The following is a 22,150-nucleotide window of genomic DNA, read 5'->3' on the forward strand; positions in this document are numbered from 1 at the left end:
TATATGCTTGCCCCTGTTCCTTGTTACAACGTCTATAAGTCTGTATCTAAGTGTCATCTCTGGAGTCTGATGGGGTATTTCTGATTATTTTCAGATTTTAGAGTTTTTGATGTTAATCCGGATGAACCATCAGTTTCTGGGTTTTTTGATCTTTAGTGATCCCCTCGTATTCTCCTCTAAACTGTTTTTGTGTTTCCTTGTAGCTATGTCTGATCATCCGCGGGCTCCTTACCAGACCCCGCCGTCTAGTCCACCAAGATCTCCTCTGCGTAGGTATTCTGATAGATCTCCACTTGGGGGAGGTTCCTCTAAGTCTTCGCAAATGGATCCTCGCGGTCATAGGGTTTCATCTTCCTCTGGTACGAAGGTTTTGCCTACTAAGAAAGGGGATCCGCCGAAGGGTCCTTCTAGGTCTAGGTACGCTGTTAACCGCGCTCCTTCTCGTCCTCGTGAAGATTCTAGGAGTACGTAGGCTCCTCCTCCTCGTGATGATTCTAGGAGTGCGCTGGATCCTCCTCCTCGTAGAGAAACATTGGATGTTCCGCCCCTTCATTCCATGGCTCCTCCTTCAGTGTCCCTACAAAGTTCTTTGCCGCCTCCCCCAACAGTTTCTTTCAAGGGGAAGTACTCCAAGAGTACTACCTTGAAATCTGATCCACCTAAAAATCTTCCTTCCAAAAGGAAGGCTTCAGAATTGAGTCCTACGCCAGATTCCGCAGACGAGGGAGAGGCTGCCCCAGTGATACGCAACGTTTCAGTTGGTAGGAAGAAGGTCACGTTCAAGCATATTGATCTTGAGATGTTCCAGGAAAAACATGAGTTTCAAGCCTTTGAGGTTCTCTTCTATGCCCCTGATGATAATATCACTTACGAACTCATCTCAAAGTATCAGTTTGATGAGTTTCATCTGTTGACTACGGTTGGAGCCTTCGAGGCGGGTCTCATGTTGCCCCTATATAAGTCGGGTGACTCCTTTTATTATGATGTGCTGGCTATTCATGAAGGTTCTTCCACAAACACTCATAATCGTTCTGTGTCGCAATTGTCTGGGAATTATCTTCGTGCACTGAAGGAATGTTATCTGCGGAGCAAGGGGGAGACGACGATGACCTGCTACGTTCCAAATCCTGCTGAGAGAGAGTGGTACACTCCTCAAAATTTTAATAGCTCCTTTGGGGATTATGTCAACAGTTGGAACCGTAAACCGTGGAGTGTTAGTCTTCGTAACATTTTCGCTCCTCGGGGTGAAATTCGTCTTTTAAGTGAGGTGAGCGATGCCAAGCTGAAGTATGTTCCTGGCACTGAGGGATATGCTAAACGGAAACTATTTCCTGCTCGTTAAAGGATTAAGCGTGATCATGATTATGAGTGGCATGCTACTGTCATTGAAATTGTTGGCCCTTGGGCTTACGGTTGGATTCCTGGTACGCGCGGTTGGCATCCTTCTGAAAACAACAAGCCTCGTGAAACTCCTCCTGCTCGTTATGGAGATTTCTGTCCTTGGCGTCTGAATTTTGCGGGCATGAATTTCCCTTACGCTCTTGATGTCGTTGATGGAGATGAGGAGGGGGGTTCTGGTGCTACCCTTCCACCGAAGAGTGCTGCTACTGCCAAGGTACAGTTTCTTCTTATATTCTCTATTCTATTTGCCCCCTTTTTTTTCTTGGTTGAAAACATTTTTTAAGTGAGGGAGAAAATGAGCTTTTTTTGGGACATGTACTGGTTTGTTAGGTGTCGAAGAAGAAGAAAATTGGACCCAAGCAATCTTCTACTGTTATGACTGGTGAGGCTGAGGCTTATGAGGAGGTTACTAGTCCTGTGAATGAAGGGTTTGCTGAGGATGAAGAAATGTCCGATGGAGAAGAACGCACTGATATTTCTCCTCCTGATGACGAGGGTGGTAATGGTGAAGAAGAAGTTGTCACTGGTGGTGATGGTGAGGCTGAGGGTAATATTACCACAGGTGGTACTGGCGAGGAGGGATCTGCCCCTGTTGGCGGTAATACTGGTGGTGTGGGTGGTGAAGGTTTTGCTGCTGGTGGGAATGAGGTTGTGGGTACTCTGCCCGTTATTTCCATGGAGTTTTCCTTTGGTAGGATATATTCCTCAGGGGAATCCTTTGATGTAAATGCCGCCATGGGTCTTGCCGAAGACTTCTCATTGCTTTCCCCCAACGATGATTGGGATGTGCTTGGGAATCTTGGTAAAGAGGGTGCCACTGGTCAGCAGGCTGAAAACGCAGGTGATCAGGCTTAGGGTTGTGATGTCGAAACTTGCGCGGATGAGGAGATAACAGCCAAGGAGAAGTCTGCGGTTGAGTCTCCTTCGGAGGATTTCCCTCACTCGATGATGCCTGAGGGTGAAGATGCCATCTTAGCTTGGCTTAAGAAAAAGAATCTGATGTTCGTCCCCAATCCTGCCCCAGTAGTCACTGGTGAGAAGAATTCTGACGCCTATACTCGTCAGATGATGCAATTGTCTTCTGAGGACCGTGTTGCTGAGATGTGGGAGAAGAATTTGAGAGCTTCGGAAGCTAACCTGGTGGTTGACCCTCCATCCTCTGTTGCGGATATGATGGCTATAGCTGATGAGTACCAGTACGGTTTTCCCCAGCAGCGTGTCTTGGAGGTAAATCCTTGTACTTTTTTTTTCTTCGTGATATCCGAACCCTTTGGTGTAATAATGTTTGTTGTTTAAGACATAGATGATGAGGAGCGAATATTGTAAACATGTTCTGTACCAATTCTTCAAAGCAAAGTCTTTAAAGTTGGAGGCTAAGCTTCGTCATAGAGAAGAGGAACTGTCTTCGGCTGAAGTGGAGATAACTGAACTGAGGGGCCCTCTTAAGAAAAAAGAACAGTTGGGTAACGCTGAGGAGAGTCTTCGTCCAGAGCTTGTTGCAGTCCCCAATGAATTGGAGCAGACTCGCATAAATGTCTCGTCCTTCACAGGTTCGTATTTTACCAATCTTTCACTCCTCGTGATTCCCTATTTGTACTTTGGTGTTCTGTCTGAGTCTCCCCACCCTATCTTCAGTGGGTGGAGTCCCCGAGCTGATATGGATTCGGAAAGAAAGGGAACGATAGAAATCCCGTACTGCAGAGTTGGGGGGGAAGTTGAAAAGCGAAGCCGTAAAGTGGAACGCTCGTGCTGATGAGCACAACGCCTTAGCAGCTAAGTGGCGTGAAAAGCGAACACAAATGGTTGATATGCAAAATAAGTACAACCATGACCGTCGTCTGTTCAATGGTACGCTGTTATGGACGCGTGATAACCTGCGGGAAGCTCGAGGACATGCTTCGGACTTAGAGGCTAGAGTGCGCCTTTTGGAAGAAGAGTTACGACATGCTCGTTCCTTCTTAGGCCCCGAGGTTAGGGATAGTATGCTGCGTCTTACCGAATAAAGAGATAATGCTAGGGCTGAGGTCGACGCTCTTAGTAAAGCCCTAGCAGCGTCTCGAGCTGATGTTGCCCGCCAAGTGGAGTCTGAGAGAGATCTTGAAGTAAATGTGTATCGACTCCATAAAAGGATGGGGGACGCAGTTGTTAATGAAGCAGGTAGACTTAGATGCGAGTCAATTTGCTCTTACGAACCTTCAAATGAATTATAAGAAATTATCCGACGAGTATGACTTTCTTGATGAGGCACGGGACGCAGTTGTTAATGAGTATGAAGAGGCTTCGGCTAATGTCTAAGGTATAACCTCGTTTTATCGAGTGTGATTCTGTTATTTCTTTTTTTTAACCCCTTGGTATTTCTTGTTTTCAGCGCTCGAGGGACAGCTTCACGCAACAAATGATGAGCTTAAAAAAGCTCAATCTGCCTTAGTGCAGCAGGAGGGACAAACCAACTATTTCAAAGGGTTGGCCGCGTCTCGTGAGGAAGCAGCAGAGATTGCCTCTTAAGAGATGGAACGCCTATCTTCATTGCTGTCTCAGGCCCACCAGCGGACCGTTGTTATCACATATAAAGCTCGATGTCAGTTAGCTGAGGAGACCAACAAAGTCCTAGACAAGATTGAACTTGATCTTAGAGCCGAACATGGTCTTCTCAAGAATTATCCGCGTCGTCCCCCACCCGCGCCCTTGTCTGGTTCTTCTGGGCCTTCTTCAGGTGGTAGTGTACCTTCATCTCGCAAAGACAACCCTGCTGATGGAGCTGTATCGTCCAAGTAGATTTCTTTTATTAGTCATAGAAAGTTGATCCTTATTGATTATATAGTTTCAGATCAATTTTTGATGTGTTTCTTGCTCTATATTATTTGCTGAACTTGTAATCAACTCTTTATGAAATGGATCATCCTTTTGGCATACCTGCGTTATCAATTCATTTTTATTTTAAGTATTGTGAAGCGTTAAATTAGAAATAACTTTCTTTGTAAAAAGTTAGAGTGTTTGGGTGCGACACCGAAGGTAAGTACCTTCGTGATCGTCTTGAGACCTGTCACCCCGCTGGCGAATCCTGGGCCAGAGGATTCCCAAACGGTGGGGGCCGAGGCAGCGTTCTAGGATATGGGATGCTTTTGAAATATTTACATGCACCCATTCCGTCGACCCGCTGCCTTAAAATTGGTTGGGTATCTCTTTCTGCTGGGTGCCTTCCCCATGGTCATACACTCATAGACACTGATAGGGGAGCCCTGAGAGATTGTAGATTAACTACTTTCCGCAATATTGTTAATTTATTATGTAATGTACATGCGTTCACCCAGCGGGCCTTTTGACCATTTCGTTTGCTTGAAGATTTTGCAAAAAGTTTGTTTGACCATTTCGTTTGCTTCCTTATTTTGAAAGTGTCGAAGAGCATGTCTATATTTTTCCCCTGTAATTGTTTACCATTATCGGACACGATTTCCGCTGGTATGCCGAACCTGCAAATGATGTTTTGGAATATGAAAGTAAACACATCCATGTCTCTGATCCTGGCTAAGGCTTTAGCTTCCACCCATTTACTGAAGTAGACCGTGGCTACTATGAAAAATCGTCTTTTCCCTGACCCTTCGATGAAAGGCCCAACAATATCTATGCCCCATTTTATAAATGGCCATGGACTATCCACAAAATTTAGCGTTGTTACTGGCGCGTGTATCTTTTTGGCGAAACGCTGACATTCTTCACATCGTCGGGACATTCTTGCGGCATTTTGTATCATTGTGGGACAGTAATATCCTTGCATTTTTGGTTTGTCGGCTAGTGATCTCATGCCGCTATGATTCCTTGCGTCACCATAATGGATGTCGTTTAGAATTTGATGCCCCTCTTTCCTGGATAAGCAACGTATTAACGGTCTGAGGAAAGATTTCTTGTACAGGACCCCATCCCGAAGATCATATCTTCCTACTTTGGAGAGTATTTTCCTGGCTTGTTTATGATCCGCGGGTAAGGTTCCATCCTTGAGAAACACATGAATCACCATTCTCCAATCATCTTCGTTGTTGAAATCTTCGTCTTGATTTGCTCTTGACAGGATATCTTCTTCGTCTAAATCGTTATGGATGTCTTCTCCCACCTGATCTTCGATATTTTCTTCCACTGTATCTTGATTGGTAGCAAAGGAGAATTGTGATGCAATTGAAGGCTCGTATACCCTTGTTATTTTGATAGCTTCGATATTTTTGTCCTTCAACATGGATGATATATATGCTAGGGCATCCACGTGCCTGAGATCTCTCCTGCATAAGTGCCTGAACTTGATGTTAGGAATTTGTGATGCCAATGTTTGGACCAAGGCCAAGTAAGCTGAGAGGGTGTCGTCGTATACATTGTATTCGAACCCTATTTGTCGTATGACAAGCTGCGAGCCACTTGTCAGTCTTACATCAGTTACCCCCATCTCTATTATCAAGCGGAGGGTATGTGAGACTGCCTCGTATTCGACGATGTTGTTAGTATGCTCTTTGAATTCCAACCTGAGTGCATGTACGATCCTTTCTCCGGTTGGGGTGGTGATGACAATGCATATTCCCACCCCTTCCTTATTTTTGGAACCATCGACGAAGACTTCCCATCGTCTTTGGCTCGTGGGTTCGAGGACATCAACTGGGTCCTTGTTTTCCTCGTCAGCTTCTGGTATGCCCCTAATCTCTTCATCGTTGTCCAGGGGGAGGTATGCTAAGAAATCCGCCAATACTTGGGATTTTTGGGAGTGTTCAATTTCATGGATGATGTTGAATTGGTCCAGGTGGGTGTTCCACTTGTCTATTCTTCCTACTTTCCCCGCGCTTTTGAGGACTGCTTCCAATGGTGCTTTGCATGGGACGCAGATGAAGTGAGTTAGGAAATAGGTTCTCAGCTTTTGAGTAGCCCACACTAATGCCAGGATGAGTTGTTCGATCTTCGTGTAGTTCCTTTCCGCAGAATTGAGGGTCTTGCTGACATAATAGATAGGCTGTTCTATCTTCGTATTGGTTTTGACCAGCACTGTGCTAACTGCGTCTTCTGTCGCTGCTATGTACAACACCAAAACCTCATCGGGATCAGGTTTTTTTAGGATCGGAATTGAAGCCAGGTATTCCTTGATTTTTTGGAAGGCTTCTTCACACTCTGCGGTCCATTCAAACTTACTCCCTTTTTTGAGAATATTGAAAAAATGTTTGCATTTGTCCGAGGATCGGGCAATAAATCTGCCCAAGGCTGCTAAGGATCCATTGAGCTTTTGCACTTCTTTCAAATTCTTCGGAGATGGCATTTCCACTATGGACTGAATCTTTGCGGGGTATACCTCAATGCCCTTTTTAGTTATCAGATATCCGAGAAACTTCCCTGAGGTGACACCGAAGGTGCATTTTTCTGGATTTACTTTCATGTGATGTTTCCTCATTACTTCAAAAATATCTCTCAGATCTTGGTGGTGATCTTTGCGCAGCCTACTTTTGACGAGCATGTCTTCAACGTAGACTTCTAGGGTACTACCAATCCATGGCTTGAAGATAGCATTGACCATTCTTTGGTAAGTTTCCCATGCGTTTCGAAGTCCGAAGGGAATTCTAGTGTAGCAATAAAGGCCGTGCGGGGTGTAGAATGTTGTGTGTTGTTGATCTTCTTATGCCAGGGCTACTTGGTTGTAACCAGAATATCCATCCATGAATGGTAGCTCTTCGTACCCTTCCACTGCTTCAACCAGTTGATCTATGCTCGGTAGTGGATATCTGTCTTTTGGACATGCCTTGTTGAGGTTAGTAAAGTCGATGCATATTCTAACCCCTCCGTTTTTCTTAGGAACGATGACCATGTTCGAGATCCATGTTGGGTACTTGACTTCCTTGATGAAGCCTGCTTCTAGCAATTTCCGGAGCTCTTTCTCTACTGCCTTATGATACTCCGGTGCAACTTTTCTTATTTTCTGCCTGAAAGGTGGCGTGCCTGGTTTGATGCGTAGCTCGTGTTGGATTATTTTTGAATCAATCCCCGACATGTCTCCTAACTTCCAGGCGAATACATCCGCGTATTCTTTAAGTAGTTTGGTTAAGGAAGCTTCTGTTTCTTCGTCCATTATGGTCCCTATTTTGATCATCTTCGGATTTTCTTCCGTTATTATGTTGATTTCTTTTACGGGCTCCACTGGTGTGAACATCGACTTTGGGTCCCCAAGGATAGGGACATTCTTTTACGTTCCTGTTCTTCGCTGGCTGCTGAAGTACTTGCCTCTCTGTTAAGAATATTATCATTCTTTGTCAAGCCCTTCCCCGCGGTTTCCTTGAGGAACAGGTCTATGGCCTTTTCTTTCGCAGCTTCTTTGTTTTTGGTCCTTCGGGTTTTCGCTGCTCTTCTTGTTCGTTGTTAATACGATCCTGAGTTGCCTGGCACTCCTTTGTAGAGACTAAATCTCCCTTGATTTCCATTACTCCCTCGGGTGTAGGGAATATGAGATATTGGTAGGAAGTTTCTGCCACTCCCTTGAGTTTGTGTACCCATTTTCGGCCAATAATGGCGTTATAGGGGGATGGGGTGTCTACCACGCTGAACCGTGTTTCTACCTTCATGGTACCGGCGTCCACCTGCAATACGATGTCTCCCAATGGCTTTGTGGGTGCTCCGTTGAACCCGTAGATGGTGTAATAAGAGGACATCAGCTGCTCATCATTGAGCTTCATCCGTTTGAAGGTGTCGTAGAATAGAACATTAACTGAGCTTCCCCCGTCGATGAGGATCTTTTTGAGGTTACATCCGGCTACTGGTAGTGTGAGGACCAAGGGATCGTTATGGTCTTCCATATCTTCATCGATATCTTCAGTATCGAAGATGATAGGCGCGTCCATCCACTCTTCGTGCTCGTCCACCTCTACGCCATTAATCTTATATAACTCGCAGTGATCTTCGAATTGCTTTCTTAGCCTCTTTCCTATCTGCGCTGTAAGTGAGGGTCCTACGGCTTCGGAACACGAAATGGTGTTGATTGTGCGGTTTCCCTCTGGAAGTTGGACTTGCTTGGTTCGTTTGGATCTATCCTCGGTGACTTCCTTTTGTATGTATTGCTTGAGTTCGCCAGCATCAATCAACTTTTGGATCATTATTTTGAGTTTTTTGCATTTCTCGGTCTGGTGACCATTGAAGCAATGATACTCACATTAATCTTTTAACTTCTCGGTCCTTGGGGGCTGCTTTCCCTTAGACCATGGCCACTCCAAATTTTCCCTTCCTTTGATCTCTCGCAAGATCCGAGCGTAGCTATCATTGAGCTTCGTATAAACCTGATCTTCGAATTTTCGATCGCCTTTTTGTCGATCATCTATTCGTTCCTTCCTATCTTCGTGCGGTCGTACCACTGAGCTATTCCTTTTGGCCCCGCTGGTTTGTTCTGCGGAATTGGTACGGTGAGACCTTTGCGTTTGTGCCCTCGGGTTCTCACGCTGGATTTCTTCAAGACGAGCATATTTCTCAATAATTATTCGAAGGTCTCCTTCTGTCTTAGGTATGCTTCCGTGGATCTCAACAAACAGTGGACTCATTCGGTTTAATCCCCATTTGTAGCAGTTGATGCTTACTACGGGATCTACACTCCCTATAGCTTGGCAGATCTTATGCCATCTGTTGGTGTAGTCCCTTGTATTCTCCTTGTAACCAATTGTCAGTGAAAAGAGTTTATCCATTCCGGTGTTGACAACTGGGTCATGAAAAACTGGACTAAACAGTAATTCCTACTTTCTTTTATTCTTTCTTCTTCTTTTTTGTTTCTTTTGGCAACTTTCTTATTACTACAGTACTCGTAATCTTGTTACAGAAATAACAACTTTCTTAACCGTAATCTCAACTCCTTGATCACCTTCTTAATTAACCGTAATCCAGCCACGTGTCCCTTTTCCCGCCCAAATTTTTTCTCTCACTGCATAAATCCCCAATTTCTTCTTCTTACTCTTCATTCTCATTCTCATTCTGTAACAGAAAAAACCCTAGAAACGAAAGAGCTTCTGAAAGGTTTCATTAATGGTGAGTTTCTTCTTCTTAGCATCACTGATACTCTTCACACTGTTTCCACTTTCAGTACCAATTCTTCCTTCTGAAGTCATTACCACCGCCATTGAAACACTCTCTAGTTTAGGTTTCGTTTCCATGTCATTAACACTTTCACCCGTTGCTCAAACCCTAATATTCCCATCACCAACAACAACAATCTTTGCTCCATCTCATATTGTTTTTATTGATTCAGGACAACCGAATCTAAATCTTCTTCAATATCATTTCTCACCACTCAAATTCACAATCAAATCCTTAAAATCACTTCCATATGGTACTAAGATTCCTACATTGATCCCTAATAGAACCTTGATTGTTACCACGTCACCAGGATAAACTGATCAAATCTCTATTAATAATGTTCGAATCAATGATTCCGCTGTTCTTGATATTGGATCTTTAACCATTTTCGCTATTGATTGTTTCTTTGATCCTTCTTTTGAAGATTTCTTTACTCTCCAGATGTCTCCGACTCCAATCCCTAAGTTCGATCTTGAATGCAAAAATCCATTCCCAGATGATGTTTCTTCTTCTTCAAATTCTTTGATGGCTAATGTTACTTCATCTGTGATGAGGTTGTGAACACATAAATCACGAGGGCTAATACGTGTTCACAAACAAAGTTCGCACATACAAAAAACTCTTGAATTAAATGGCACATGCATAAAGTGGATGATATTATCGGTTCATCGACTCAAAGCCCTCGGGCTCATCATTGCCTAGTCGAATAATATCAGGAAAATGATCGTATGAAGAGTAAGACTACAAATATGACCATAAATATGAATCATAAGGGATATGCGATGAATATAAAAGTGCTGAAATATAAATAAGATGGAGATTTACGTGGTTCGGCACTGGTAGGACTTTAAACAATCCTACAATAAACTGCAAGTGCACAGTGCCTTATTGTGTATAGTGCAAATACAGGTCGATCCACAGGGACAAGGTGGGTGTAGAGTTGAAACTATGGCCTTACTACAACTGATTCAATCCAAACAGTGACAAAAAGGGGTTTTGCTTTTGCGTCGATACGACAAAGATTGATGATTATACTAAAGCAACAAATGTAAAACAAATAGAAAGATAACTATGGTGTCGAATATACCGCCTAAATGCATAGAATTTCTTGATTCAATATACTAGTTCTCATTTAATCAAGGATCTATGGAATTTCTAGCCTCAAACTACCTTGAAGAAGTGATAAATCACTTGCACAAATGGATGAATTAACCTCAAGCTAAAAATCTGTCAAACCCAAGCATTGGTTGTCTTGTTATGGCACAACCAATCAAAGACTGAACTATAAGTGTCAATTCCTAGCATTACCTATCTGTTTAAGGCATAGGTAATCACAAATTGAACTAAATCACTTTACAAAGCTTGAATACACATCAAAGAATTGATCAAACTACCAAGGATGCATGACATACAAGGTGAGAGTAAATTGATATGAATTCAGAGATTAAATCATGATTTTCAATGTAAATTCATGGAGAAAAAGTAGAACCAAATCAAGCAATTCTTATTATTTAGGGGTTTCATCTCAACCCTAGTTAGAAAAGAAAACAAAAACATGGAGAAACTGAAATTAAACCTAAATTATTACTAAGGCTCGGTGCACCGGCTACTCCGGGCATGCATTTTTCATCACAAACCCACTCCAAATTTATACACAATTTTCACCAAATGTCAACAATAAAAAACTATGAAATTAGGTATAATAGTTGTGCTGCTTACTAGTTGTCTGACATCAATTGAACCACTTGACTCTTGATTGCTCACTGTCTTCAGTATGGTGCTGTGATGAATACATTGATTTCCTCGACACTCAAGCTCCATCAATACCCATTCCTCTTTCACTGAATGCGTACGGCTAACCCTAGAATCATATAAGTTAGCAAAAGAAATTTGAGAAATTGAGTTGCTGGCAGAATGAATGGATGAATAAGTGTTTTATAAGGGAAATCAATTGGATAGAGGTTTGGGAAAGGTGGAGTAGATGGAGAGGGGTGAGGTCGTGGTGGTTGGAGTACACAGTAGAGAGCATGGAGTGAATTGGGAGAGAACTTGAAGCTTCTGGTCGTGAAGATATTTTGGGAGAAAAAGGAGGGAGGCGATCTGGTGTTGAGCAAGAACACCAATTTCGATGAAACAGGTACAGAAACGGGTCAGGCCCTGGGTTTGTTTGAAACTTCTTCTATCAATCCCACTTCTTCTTTTAAGCACTATGCAAACGGATTGCAAAAGGAATTGGCGGAATGCAACCATCTTCTATACTTCTCACAACCATTCCGCGAAGCTCTTGCTTTCTGCCTCTGACCCCCAATTATCTGCTCCTTTTGCTTCTCTAAGTATCCAAGCTTTATTTACTACCTAAAAACATAAAATAAATTAGCAAAAATAATTATTCTCTAAAACAACAAAAATACAGAATTTGGGATAAAATGGAAAATTAAAGCACAAAAGATGAGATAAATGCCAATAAACAGATATAGGATTATGCAATATTTGTCACTCATCAAATACCCCCAAACCTGAATTTTACTTGTCCTCAAATACAACAAAAACTAAGGAAATCCTACCTATACCACTGTCGCTGGTTTCTCGATTGCATTTAGCGAATGCCATAAGCCTTTTAAACCACTAAGTGTCCCTAGTGGACGAGTTGAAGTCTCGTGAGGGTTTGCTTAGAATATACCCACAAAGTTCTAGGTCAAAAGAGAGCTCACCTTCTATGATGTGTAACACCTGCATTTCAGTTTAATCTCATAGAAAAATTGATATGTCAATCTAGATTTCAAAGGTACAGGCGACACACACTGATTCCAGCACAAAAAATATTTTGAAATCCAAGAGTTCGAATAGTTAACATGTGATAAGAGTGTAAAGTGTAATTCTATCATGAGCATGCATAGAAACTGATTTATCAACCTAAGTCATGACTGCCAATACTAAGAGATAGTTGGGACGATTTAAAGACAAGCTAGCTTTATGGGAGATGTGAATGTTCACCTAAAGTGTTGGTGATATTTCAGCTTACCCGTTTTGTATATCGATGGCATACACCCTCCCTTGCTTATTACAAGACTATTTACATGAGATATACAAAGACTAATTACAACATATGCATTGACTAACTATTTACTTTGACTACTTTGAAACAAAAAGTAAAGAAATACTGACTTAAGAGAGCACAAGATGAAGAACAAACTCTCTTATCATATTCTTTTGATTTTTTTTCTTTTTCTTTTCTGAATTTTTCTAACATTTTTATTTTAGATGAAAGAGTCACGAAGACAAGATGATACAACGACTTTACATAAAACAAACAGATACATTGAATTAACATTATAGCAAGAGGAATCCCTTTTCGATGCACAAAGTAACATTCAATGGTCGTTTTTCATAACGTATACACCAACTACTATCCCAGCCGACCAAAGAACAAGCTAGTCAAGTCTCATCAGTATTCTAGATGATTGGCAGTCTACTGGATTACGCAAATCAGACGTTATACATGCTTGATAGACCGTGCAAGTGCAAGTTTCATATCACATTCTCAAAAAGTTTCAAAAAAAATGTAAATCGAACTCACATGTTGTAGTGCTAGAATCAGAAAGATATCAAACTTGTATCTCATCATCTAGATCGAGAATCCTTAAATTATTATATATGCAGATACTACAAATCAAGGAGGATGAGCTCAACAATTTATTCTTTTTTTTTAACATGGCAGAGTTCAGTTTCAATTATAGCACAGTGACATTCACATGGTATCTACTCTTCACCCCCAAACCTAAACTAAACATTGTCCTCAATGTTTCTAAAGATGATCAGAATTATACCACAACATACCAAGAGAACCATGCTGCGTAGAGGAAAAGGAAAGAGATTACCGGGTATCGGCGAAAGCAAGCTTTGAACTCCATTATTCAATTCTAGAATCCAACATTTTTCAGCTGATAGCATGTTGGATTAACACAATATATACAAGAAAAGAAAAATAAGACTCGACTGACTCGAGATAGAGAAATTGAACATATACCTACTGGATTATATACAAAGAAAATTCACCATATATATACAACCTAAAGAGTTGAGGATCAACCCGGAAAACGACATGCAGAAATATCGACAGCCTCAAGCATATACAACATGACAAGGTAAGTAAGACTGCAGATATTAATGACCTACCCCCAAACCTGAAATTTTCAACAGGTGTGCTTTTGGACACAAAATCTAGCAATTTTAGGGGTGTAGCATGCACAAGGTCCAATTCAAAATGGACTTGTTCAGGGACGAACGGAGAGACATGAGTAAACTCCAACTTTGGATCCTCAAAGACATTATATTTTGCCGAAAATAGTCCAAGAGGACTTGTGAAGCATATAAATCTAACCCAAGGCTTGGAACTGTCCACAAAGTGGGTTTAATAAGCTCTCGGCCAACATTAAGGCAATCATGTTGTGACTTAAGCAGGGAATCAGATCTGTCTAGGTTATTTTCATCTATATCATTACACGATTCAACACTCCCTAAGTCAGAAACAAGTGCAATATCATGCTCATGTTCATTGAACAAATCAACAAATCCCAACTCAGAATCATCATCATCAAAAATTTCAGTCTCATGCATAAGGAAACCAGAAGAAACATCATGTTGTAACCTAGGTAGGGAATCAGACACATCAAAGTTATTTTCATGCATATTATCATTGGTGTCGACAGAAAATTCAGCATTCCCTAAGTCAGACACAAGTTGTCTGTCATGCTCACTTTCACAGAACAATTGCACAAGTCCCAGATCAGCATCAACATCACATGTATATGTATATGGAATACTAGAAAAAACATGATTCATTAAGGTCGAGGCAGAGAGGCCTAATGTTTCTGAACCCAAAGGTTTAAAAATATTTTCAGCATAAACATGTTCTTCTAACATAACATCCTCATCATCAAAACAGGAATGCCATTCCCTATTCAAAACTATAGTGTCTCTAGTCCACTCATTTACCTCTAGATTATATCCATATTCAGTATTAGTTGCATGAGTAGGATTATAAACACTATTTTCAACATTTACCTCATTAGGAATAACAAACATCTCATCATGAAATTCCTCCCTTCCCTCCTTTTGTACATGAAGCAAAATCTTATCTAAGTATGCATTAATTTTTTCCATGGAAGGAGAGTCTTCAACAGTAGGTATTCTCATTTCATATGGATATTCAATACATGGTTGAGCATGAGTGTCACTACAGAAAGGAAATTCAGAAACATTGGTATATGGTTTATTATGCAATAAATTCAATTCAAACCTAGCATTATTTTGTTCGATGAGTATGAGATTTTCCTCCACATATTGCCTACACGAGGTCGGGGAAGTACAAAGTTGTTCAACTTACCACTGTGGTGAATGATACATGTGTGCATGGTCATTGGGATCTATAAAATACTTATCGTAACCTTCGAAAGGTTGATTATGGTCCCAATGACTACTAGTGTCATAACCTGTGGGCATTTCATACCTTGGATTTTCCTGTCCTTCTCTAGATTGCCTATAAGCATACAAAATATAGCAGTTCTCAACAGGATGGCTTAAGCTACCACACAAGGTACAAGCAGAAACTTCAACTTGCCTAGATGAATTAGATGCGACAGATTTCTCATATATTTGCATTTCTAAAGCATTAATTTGAGCCTCTAACTGCTCCAAAAGTGACGACTGTGTGAGTTTGGCACTGTAAATATGTTCATTTTCACACAATGGTGGATGATACATGTGTGAATAGTGATTAGGTTCCATGTGTTGAGGCTCAGGACTATGAAAATGTCCATAACAATCCCTAAAACTATTGACATCATGGTCTGTGGGAGGCTCATAACGTGAAGCATGCCCGTAAGCAAGTTCTCTAATGGATTTGTCTTCATCCCCAGTTGCAGACCAAAATCCTGACATTTTTTTTAGATAAAGCAAAATAAAATAAATCTATTCTAAATGCTTCTACTCAGACCCTAAACAGAATGATGAAAACAAGTATATAGGCTACTAAACACGACAGGCTAAACACACAGTAAAAGAATATAATTACAAAAACTAGCAAGAAAAATTACGATTGATGTTGTTGTGACAATGGCAGAGTGTTGTGACGTCTATCAATCTTGAACTGTGTTTCTATTGGACTATAAAAATATGGTCAACTAACGAGAGGCCAACTCGTATTTGTTAACAAAATATGAAGCTCAGTTGTTAAACCCAATATTAAACCATTCAGGCTAAGCAATTACAAAGCAAAAACGTCAATTTATTGTTGTGTTTAAGAAACTTACCTCCAGTGCGCATCCGGGAAAAGGCTACTCGGAACTGAAATGTTCCCTCTTTTCTTTTGATTCTCCTTAGTCTTACCTTTTTGTGGTAATTTCTCTAACTACAAACAACTCCAGCGACATGCCACGCAGCTTGGTAAGTACCTGATAAGCTCAAGAGAACCGTTCAGTACCCCGAAATGTGCAGATAAAACAGAGAAATATGTACACTAACCTATATATATCACAGTGTCACGACAAATTTCAAACAGCAAACAAAAATCTTAGCTAGCTATTCTATATTTAAATTATTAACGACATTTGATTTACACTAGTGTATATGAATTAGGACCACTGTGAAAGACTAATGATCTATATGCAGTACTAAACAGCTACAGGACAGAAGTAATTACAAATACAAAACTTAACTGAAACATAAGTGAAATGCTAAAACTAATCAAAGTCTACAGATTTGAAAATAACTAAGCCTATATGACATGAAGACAACTAGAACGAAGGCAACTTGAACTAAGATAATAAAGCTACGGTACAAAGAAAAATTAATAAACTAAACACAAGCTAGGAATCTAATTTGCTAATAACCCATACAACCAAGACACAAAACTATAGAAATACCAAGAGAACGTATGCAATTCCTAACTAACAACTAACTAACAAAGGAACAATGGAGCAGTGAGACACTAATGCAGTTACATTACTAACAGACCTGTAACAAGATGAACTATTGATTCTTATGCATTTTATATGAACACGATGTACTACCGTTAGGACAAAACTAAAACAATGACTAATTATGCTAGTATATAATTTACAAACAATACTTTAAGTGGGGAATGCAAAAATAAGAAGATGTAACTATGCAAAGTAAAAGATAATGACTAAAATCTATGTACAGTTTCTAAACTAAGCACCAATCCAAAATCTACAAGACAGAAACTAACCCAACATGAAAATGCTACAGGACGCTGAAAACTACAACACTAATTCATAATCTAATACCACTTTTATGCTACAGACTAGATGCAAGGACAGTTTCAACAATGCAAGATATATAGTGAATTGACTAAACTACAATACAACAACAAAGTTACAGATGATATTATGCTTTAAACTACGAAACCAAGAGATTCAATACACGTGCAGACTATTATGAGATGTAGCTAACTAATATTTACAGGCTAAAATGCAGATGATAGAATATACTAATTACATAGATTGAGTGAAAGCAGCTTTAACTAATCAAGAGAAACAACATGAAGCTTTAAAATTACAGCTAAGCTACAGAATGCTACAAGATGTTTTATGATGCAGGATGCAGGTGAACTAGCTTGAAAGAAAAAGAAAAGATGCTGACTGTATTCACAGATGGATTAATGCTTAACAGTTAAACTACTATGGCAAGCTACAGAATGCAATATTCAGGCTACAGATTGCAGTAACTAATGAACTGAGAAAGAAAAAAGAAAAACTGGTTACAGAATGCTATTGGACTACAAACTGAACAACTACAAAAGATCTAATATGCTGAACAAAGTACAGGGATAATATTATCTTACAAAAACAATGATGCTGGTAAGATAATGCACTAAAACAGAATGCAACTAAACTAAAATTGGAAGATGCAAATGACCGAAAGATTAAAACTACCACTGACAGAATGCAGGTTATATACATAGATGTGGTTAACATCTAAGTTACACTAGCAATGACTAAAAATAAGAAAATTTCAGACACATATATACAAGGATGTATGAAAAATCAGTAAGTGGAGCCAAAGAAACAATTACACCGCTGCCGAGTCCCCGGCAGCGACGCCAAAAACTTGGTAGGACTTTAAACAAGCCTACAATAAACTGCAAGTGCACAGTGCCTTATTGTGTATAGTGCAAATACAGGTCGATCCATAGGGACAAGGTGGGTGTAGAGTTGAAACTATGGCCTTACTACAACTGATTCAATCCAAACAGTGACAAAAGGGGGTTTTTCTTTTGCGTCGATACGACAAAGATTGATGATTATACTAAAGCCACAAATGTAAAACAAATAGAAAGATAACTATGGTGTCGAATATACCGCCTAAATGCATAGAATTTCTTGATTCGATATACTAGTTCTCATTTAATCAAGGAGCTATAGAAGTTCTAGCCTCAAACTACCTTGAAGAAGTGATAAATCACTTGCACAAATGGATGAATTAACCTCAAGCTAAAAATCTGTCAAACCCAAGCATTGGTTGTCTTGTTACGACACAACCAATCAAAGACTGAACTATAAGTGTCAATTCCTAGCATTACCTATCTGTTTAAGGCATAGGTAATCACAAATTGAACTAAATCAGTTTACAAAGCTTGAATACACATCAAAGAATTGATCAAACTACCAAGGATGACATACAAGGTGAGAGTAAATTGATATGAATTCAGAGATTAAATCATGTTTTTCAATGTAAATTCATGGGGAAAAAGTAGAACCAAATCAAGCAATTCTTATTATTTAGGGGTTTCATCTCAACCCTAGTTAGAAAAGAAAACAAAAACATGGAGAAACTGAAATTAAACCTAAATTATTACTAAGGCTTGGTGCACCGGCTACTCCGGGCATTCCTTTTTCATCACAAACCCACTCCAAATTTATACACAATTTTCACCAAATGTCAACAATAAACAACTATGAAATTAGGTATAATAGTTGTGCTGCTTACTAGTTGTCTGACATCAATTGAACCACTTGACTCTTGATTGCTCATTGTCTTCAGTATGGTGTTGTGGTGAATACATTGATTTCCTCGACACTCAAGCTCCATCAATACCCATTCCTCTTTCACTGAATGTGTACGGCTAACCCCTAGAATCATATAAGTTAGCAAAAGAAATTTGAGAAATTGAGTTGCTGGCAGAATGAATGGACGAATAAGTGTTTTATAAGGGAAATCAATTGGATAGAGGTTTGGGAGAGGTGGAGTAGATGGAGAGGGGTGAGGTCGTGGTGGTTGGAGTACACAGTAGAGAGCATGGAGTGAATTGGGAGAGAACTTGAAGCTTCTGGTCGTGAAGATATTTTGGGAAAAAAAGGAGGGAGGCGATCTGGTGTTGAGCAAGAACACCAAATTCGATGAAACGGGTACAAAAACGGGTACAGAAACGGGTCAGGCCCTGGGCTTGTTTGAAACTTCTTCTATCAATCCCACTTCTTCTTTTAAGCACTATGCAAACGGATTGCAAGAGGAATTGGCGGAATGCAACCATCTCTACACATCTCACAACCATCTCGCGAAGCTCTTGCTTTCTGCCTCTGACCCCCAATTCTCTGCTCCTTTTGCTTCTCTAAGCATCCAAGCTTTATCTACTACCTAAAAACATAAAATAAATTAGCAAAAATAATTATTCTCGAAAACAACAAAAATACAGAATTTGGGATAAAATGGAAAATTAAAGCACAAAAGATGAGATAAATGCCAATAAACAGATATAAGATTATGCAATATTTGGCACTCATCAGGCACTAAGGCCTACATCCACGGGGTTGGTGTTTCACTATGTATTGAATGTTTACAAAGACGAATGAATTTTGAGTATACATTAGTCTGCGGAAGCAGGGGATTTACTTACTCTTCCTATTTCTCTCTCTTATGTTCTCTTCTAAGGATTGTGGATTGGTCGACCCCTTCTCTCTTAGTGGAGAGGGGTATTTATAGGGTTGAAATGTGTGTCCTACTTCTGAGATGCCGTTACAACCTTATCTTCTTGTGCTTTGTGGCCATTACGCAGAGGTCTTCGGTATATGCTGCGGTCTAAGCTTGAATACGAAGAGCTATCCTTGCTTATTCCACGAGCTGATTGACGCGTGTATATCTCTTGGTATTTAATGCGGGCAGTTGGACGTCCGCTCGTGTCAGACAAGTGTTTCTTAGTCTGGTCACATCCGTGTCAGTCAATCTCTCTCTCAGCCGTTGATCTTGGATCTTCCTCGGAATAGGATGTACTAACACCCGAGGGGTATTATCTGGTGCTCCTCTTTGCCATCATACCTCTGTGATCCTCAGTCCTTGACCGTCAGATCTGCTGACCGGTGATATTTTCTGATGAGATGCTCCCCTAGGTTATGATTGTTTGTTATCATGTTTTGATGTCTTGCTTTGCATCCTTTCTACGTATCTCTTCCTGTACACGTGGTGGATAATGAAATGTGTACGTACAGAGGTTGCTAGGTTATTCAGTAATGGCTTCATTTCTTGATCTTCAATTACCAGATCCAACAAGAAAGTTAACAGTCTTCGCACCTACTGATGCAGTTTTGGATCCATTCTCGATGAATTTCAGTTCTTCATCTGTATTTCATCGTCATTTTCTTCCCTGCAAACTCACAGCGCCAGATATGCTTAACCTAGTCTTGTATGGAGAAATTACAGTGCCGACGCTTTATGAGGGTTTTACCGTGACATTCACTGTTGTTGGCGATGTATTGTTAGTTAATGATGTTCCATTACTATATCCAGACATTTATGTTAGTGATTCCATTGCTGTTCATGGTATTCAACAGATTCTTACTCTCCCAATTGGCTCTCTATTTGAGGAATTTCATGGAAAAGATACTTCTCCTACTCCTAGTCCGTCGATTACACAGCAGCCTATTGTTCTTGCCTTTCCTGCAGCACAAACTGTCATTACAGATTCAGTGAGCTCGAAGGATTTTGACTCTATAAACGGTGGTTTTCATGGGAAAGATACTTCTCCTAGTCCTCCTTCTTCGACTACAAAACAACCTATCGCTGCCGCCGCTGCCATTCCTGCAGGTCAAACAGTCATGATAGATTCGGAGAGCTCGTCAGATTCTAACTCTATGTTCGATGATTATCACGGAAAGAATGCTAACGACTACGACTGAATTTCGAGCCTGAAGATAACTTTTGTGATTTTAGCAGTTCAGAGCTTTCTTGTTTTTGCTCATGAAGGCTTGTATTGATCAGTTCAAGTTGCTTCTTATTGAACTTCATCCAAATTAATAACGGTATGTACGTATAATCGTTAGTGATAGTTTTGTCGATTTATTGGTTTCATTCAAATCTCCAGAATAAAATGATAAGGGATGTAGTGATAAATCAGTTTAGTAGCCTGTTTGTCATTGGGGTAAATCAGTCTAATGTTGATACTCTGCTCTCATTTCTGATAAATGATTATAATTGTTCACAAGTTTTAACTACTATGAAGAATTCCCAACTTTATGAATGCTTGTTAATTTCATTTGTTTCCTGAGTTTTAATTTCTGAACTAAGCTAAGTGAGGTTCCTTTATGAGCATTAGTTTCTGGGCCAAGAAATTAGTATGGCATTTTATGTAATGGTGTGACTCCGAGTTATCTCCTTTTCTTTTTGTGTTCGAATGGAATTTTGCAGTTAAATATCTTGTCATTGCCAGCTTTTACTGTGATTAGTGTTGTGTAAGTGGGTGAAAGGTATCATGGACGGCTACTGGCGATGCACATGTTGCTTCTTTTAGTTCTCCTTCAACTATAAAATACCTAGGATCTACTGTAATTGGAATAAGAATTATTCTACAGAATGGTACCCCTGTCCGAGCAAGGAACTAAATTGAAGAAATTCTATGGCTGTTATCTCCAGATTAATGTACACAGGATGTTTCTCATTAGGCATAGGTGGGATACCATGGGCCATTTTGTCAGAGATACTTGATATACATGAAGGGATCAGTAGGAAGTCCGGTGACATTAGTGAGCTAATTTGGTTATACTTTCTGATATGATGGAATTTAGCAGGTTATACATGTATTTAAGTACTTGTAACTTGACCATAAAAAAAAAAGCACTTGTAACTTGACCACTCTCTGTGCAACAAAGTTTTTACCAGCAACCATTTGTCTGACATTCGCAAAAATACAAGTTTCCATGAATAAAATAGCCTTGTTCGAGGATAATGGGGAATGGACTATACAGGGTATTCCCCTTGTATAACACAAAATTGTTGTAATAGAAGGGGCCTAATGATGTATTTGTAAAACATAGACATAAGATCCATGAAACCAATGCAAACTTATATCCATGATATGAGTTCTTGTCTAATAAAATTGCATTCAATGAAAACCAAAATTTCCAAGTTCTTTTCCATACAATCATACATTCCCCCTTTGAGGGAGGATTGTCGAACACCACACTCACCAGCTTTTAACTATAGCTGGTGCAATCAACCAAATGTTCCCTTCCCAAGCGCGTATGACTCTCATTCCCTGGTTCCATTGCAGGTGAGGCGTAACACTTAAAAAAGGGCCTACCCAAGCGTTTGAAATGCCACTAAGTGTCTGCCCAGATTAATTATGACGGCGGCCTATAACAAGTCACTAACCAAAAATCTGTAG

General features: G+C 40.1%; 2 protein-coding genes across 2 annotated transcripts; both read left to right on the top strand.

The window, feature by feature from the left end:
* The first annotated feature begins 205 nt into the window (after positions 1-205).
* Positions 206-2,256, top strand: LOC113279165 (proline-rich receptor-like protein kinase PERK2). The gene is made up of 5 exons (XM_026527870.1): positions 206-417; positions 499-835; positions 1,732-1,900; positions 1,964-2,056; positions 2,210-2,256. The coding sequence occupies exons 1-5, from the start codon at positions 206-208 to the stop codon at positions 2,254-2,256; spliced, it is 858 nt and encodes a 285-aa protein (XP_026383655.1).
* A 7,722-nt stretch (positions 2,257-9,978) lies between these two features.
* Positions 9,979-21,003, top strand: LOC113277513 (putative fasciclin-like arabinogalactan protein 20). Its single transcript, XM_026526589.1, has 2 exons — positions 9,979-10,028; positions 19,982-21,003. The coding sequence occupies exons 1-2, from the start codon at positions 10,000-10,002 to the stop codon at positions 20,664-20,666; spliced, it is 714 nt and encodes a 237-aa protein (XP_026382374.1). The 5' UTR covers positions 9,979-9,999; the 3' UTR covers positions 20,667-21,003.
* Positions 21,004-22,150: the final 1,147 nt, after the last annotated feature.

The sequence above is a fragment of the Papaver somniferum genome, chromosome 5 (assembly GCF_003573695.1).
Source record: "Papaver somniferum cultivar HN1 chromosome 5, ASM357369v1, whole genome shotgun sequence".
In the NCBI taxonomy this organism is placed as follows: domain Eukaryota; kingdom Viridiplantae; phylum Streptophyta; class Magnoliopsida; order Ranunculales; family Papaveraceae; genus Papaver; species Papaver somniferum.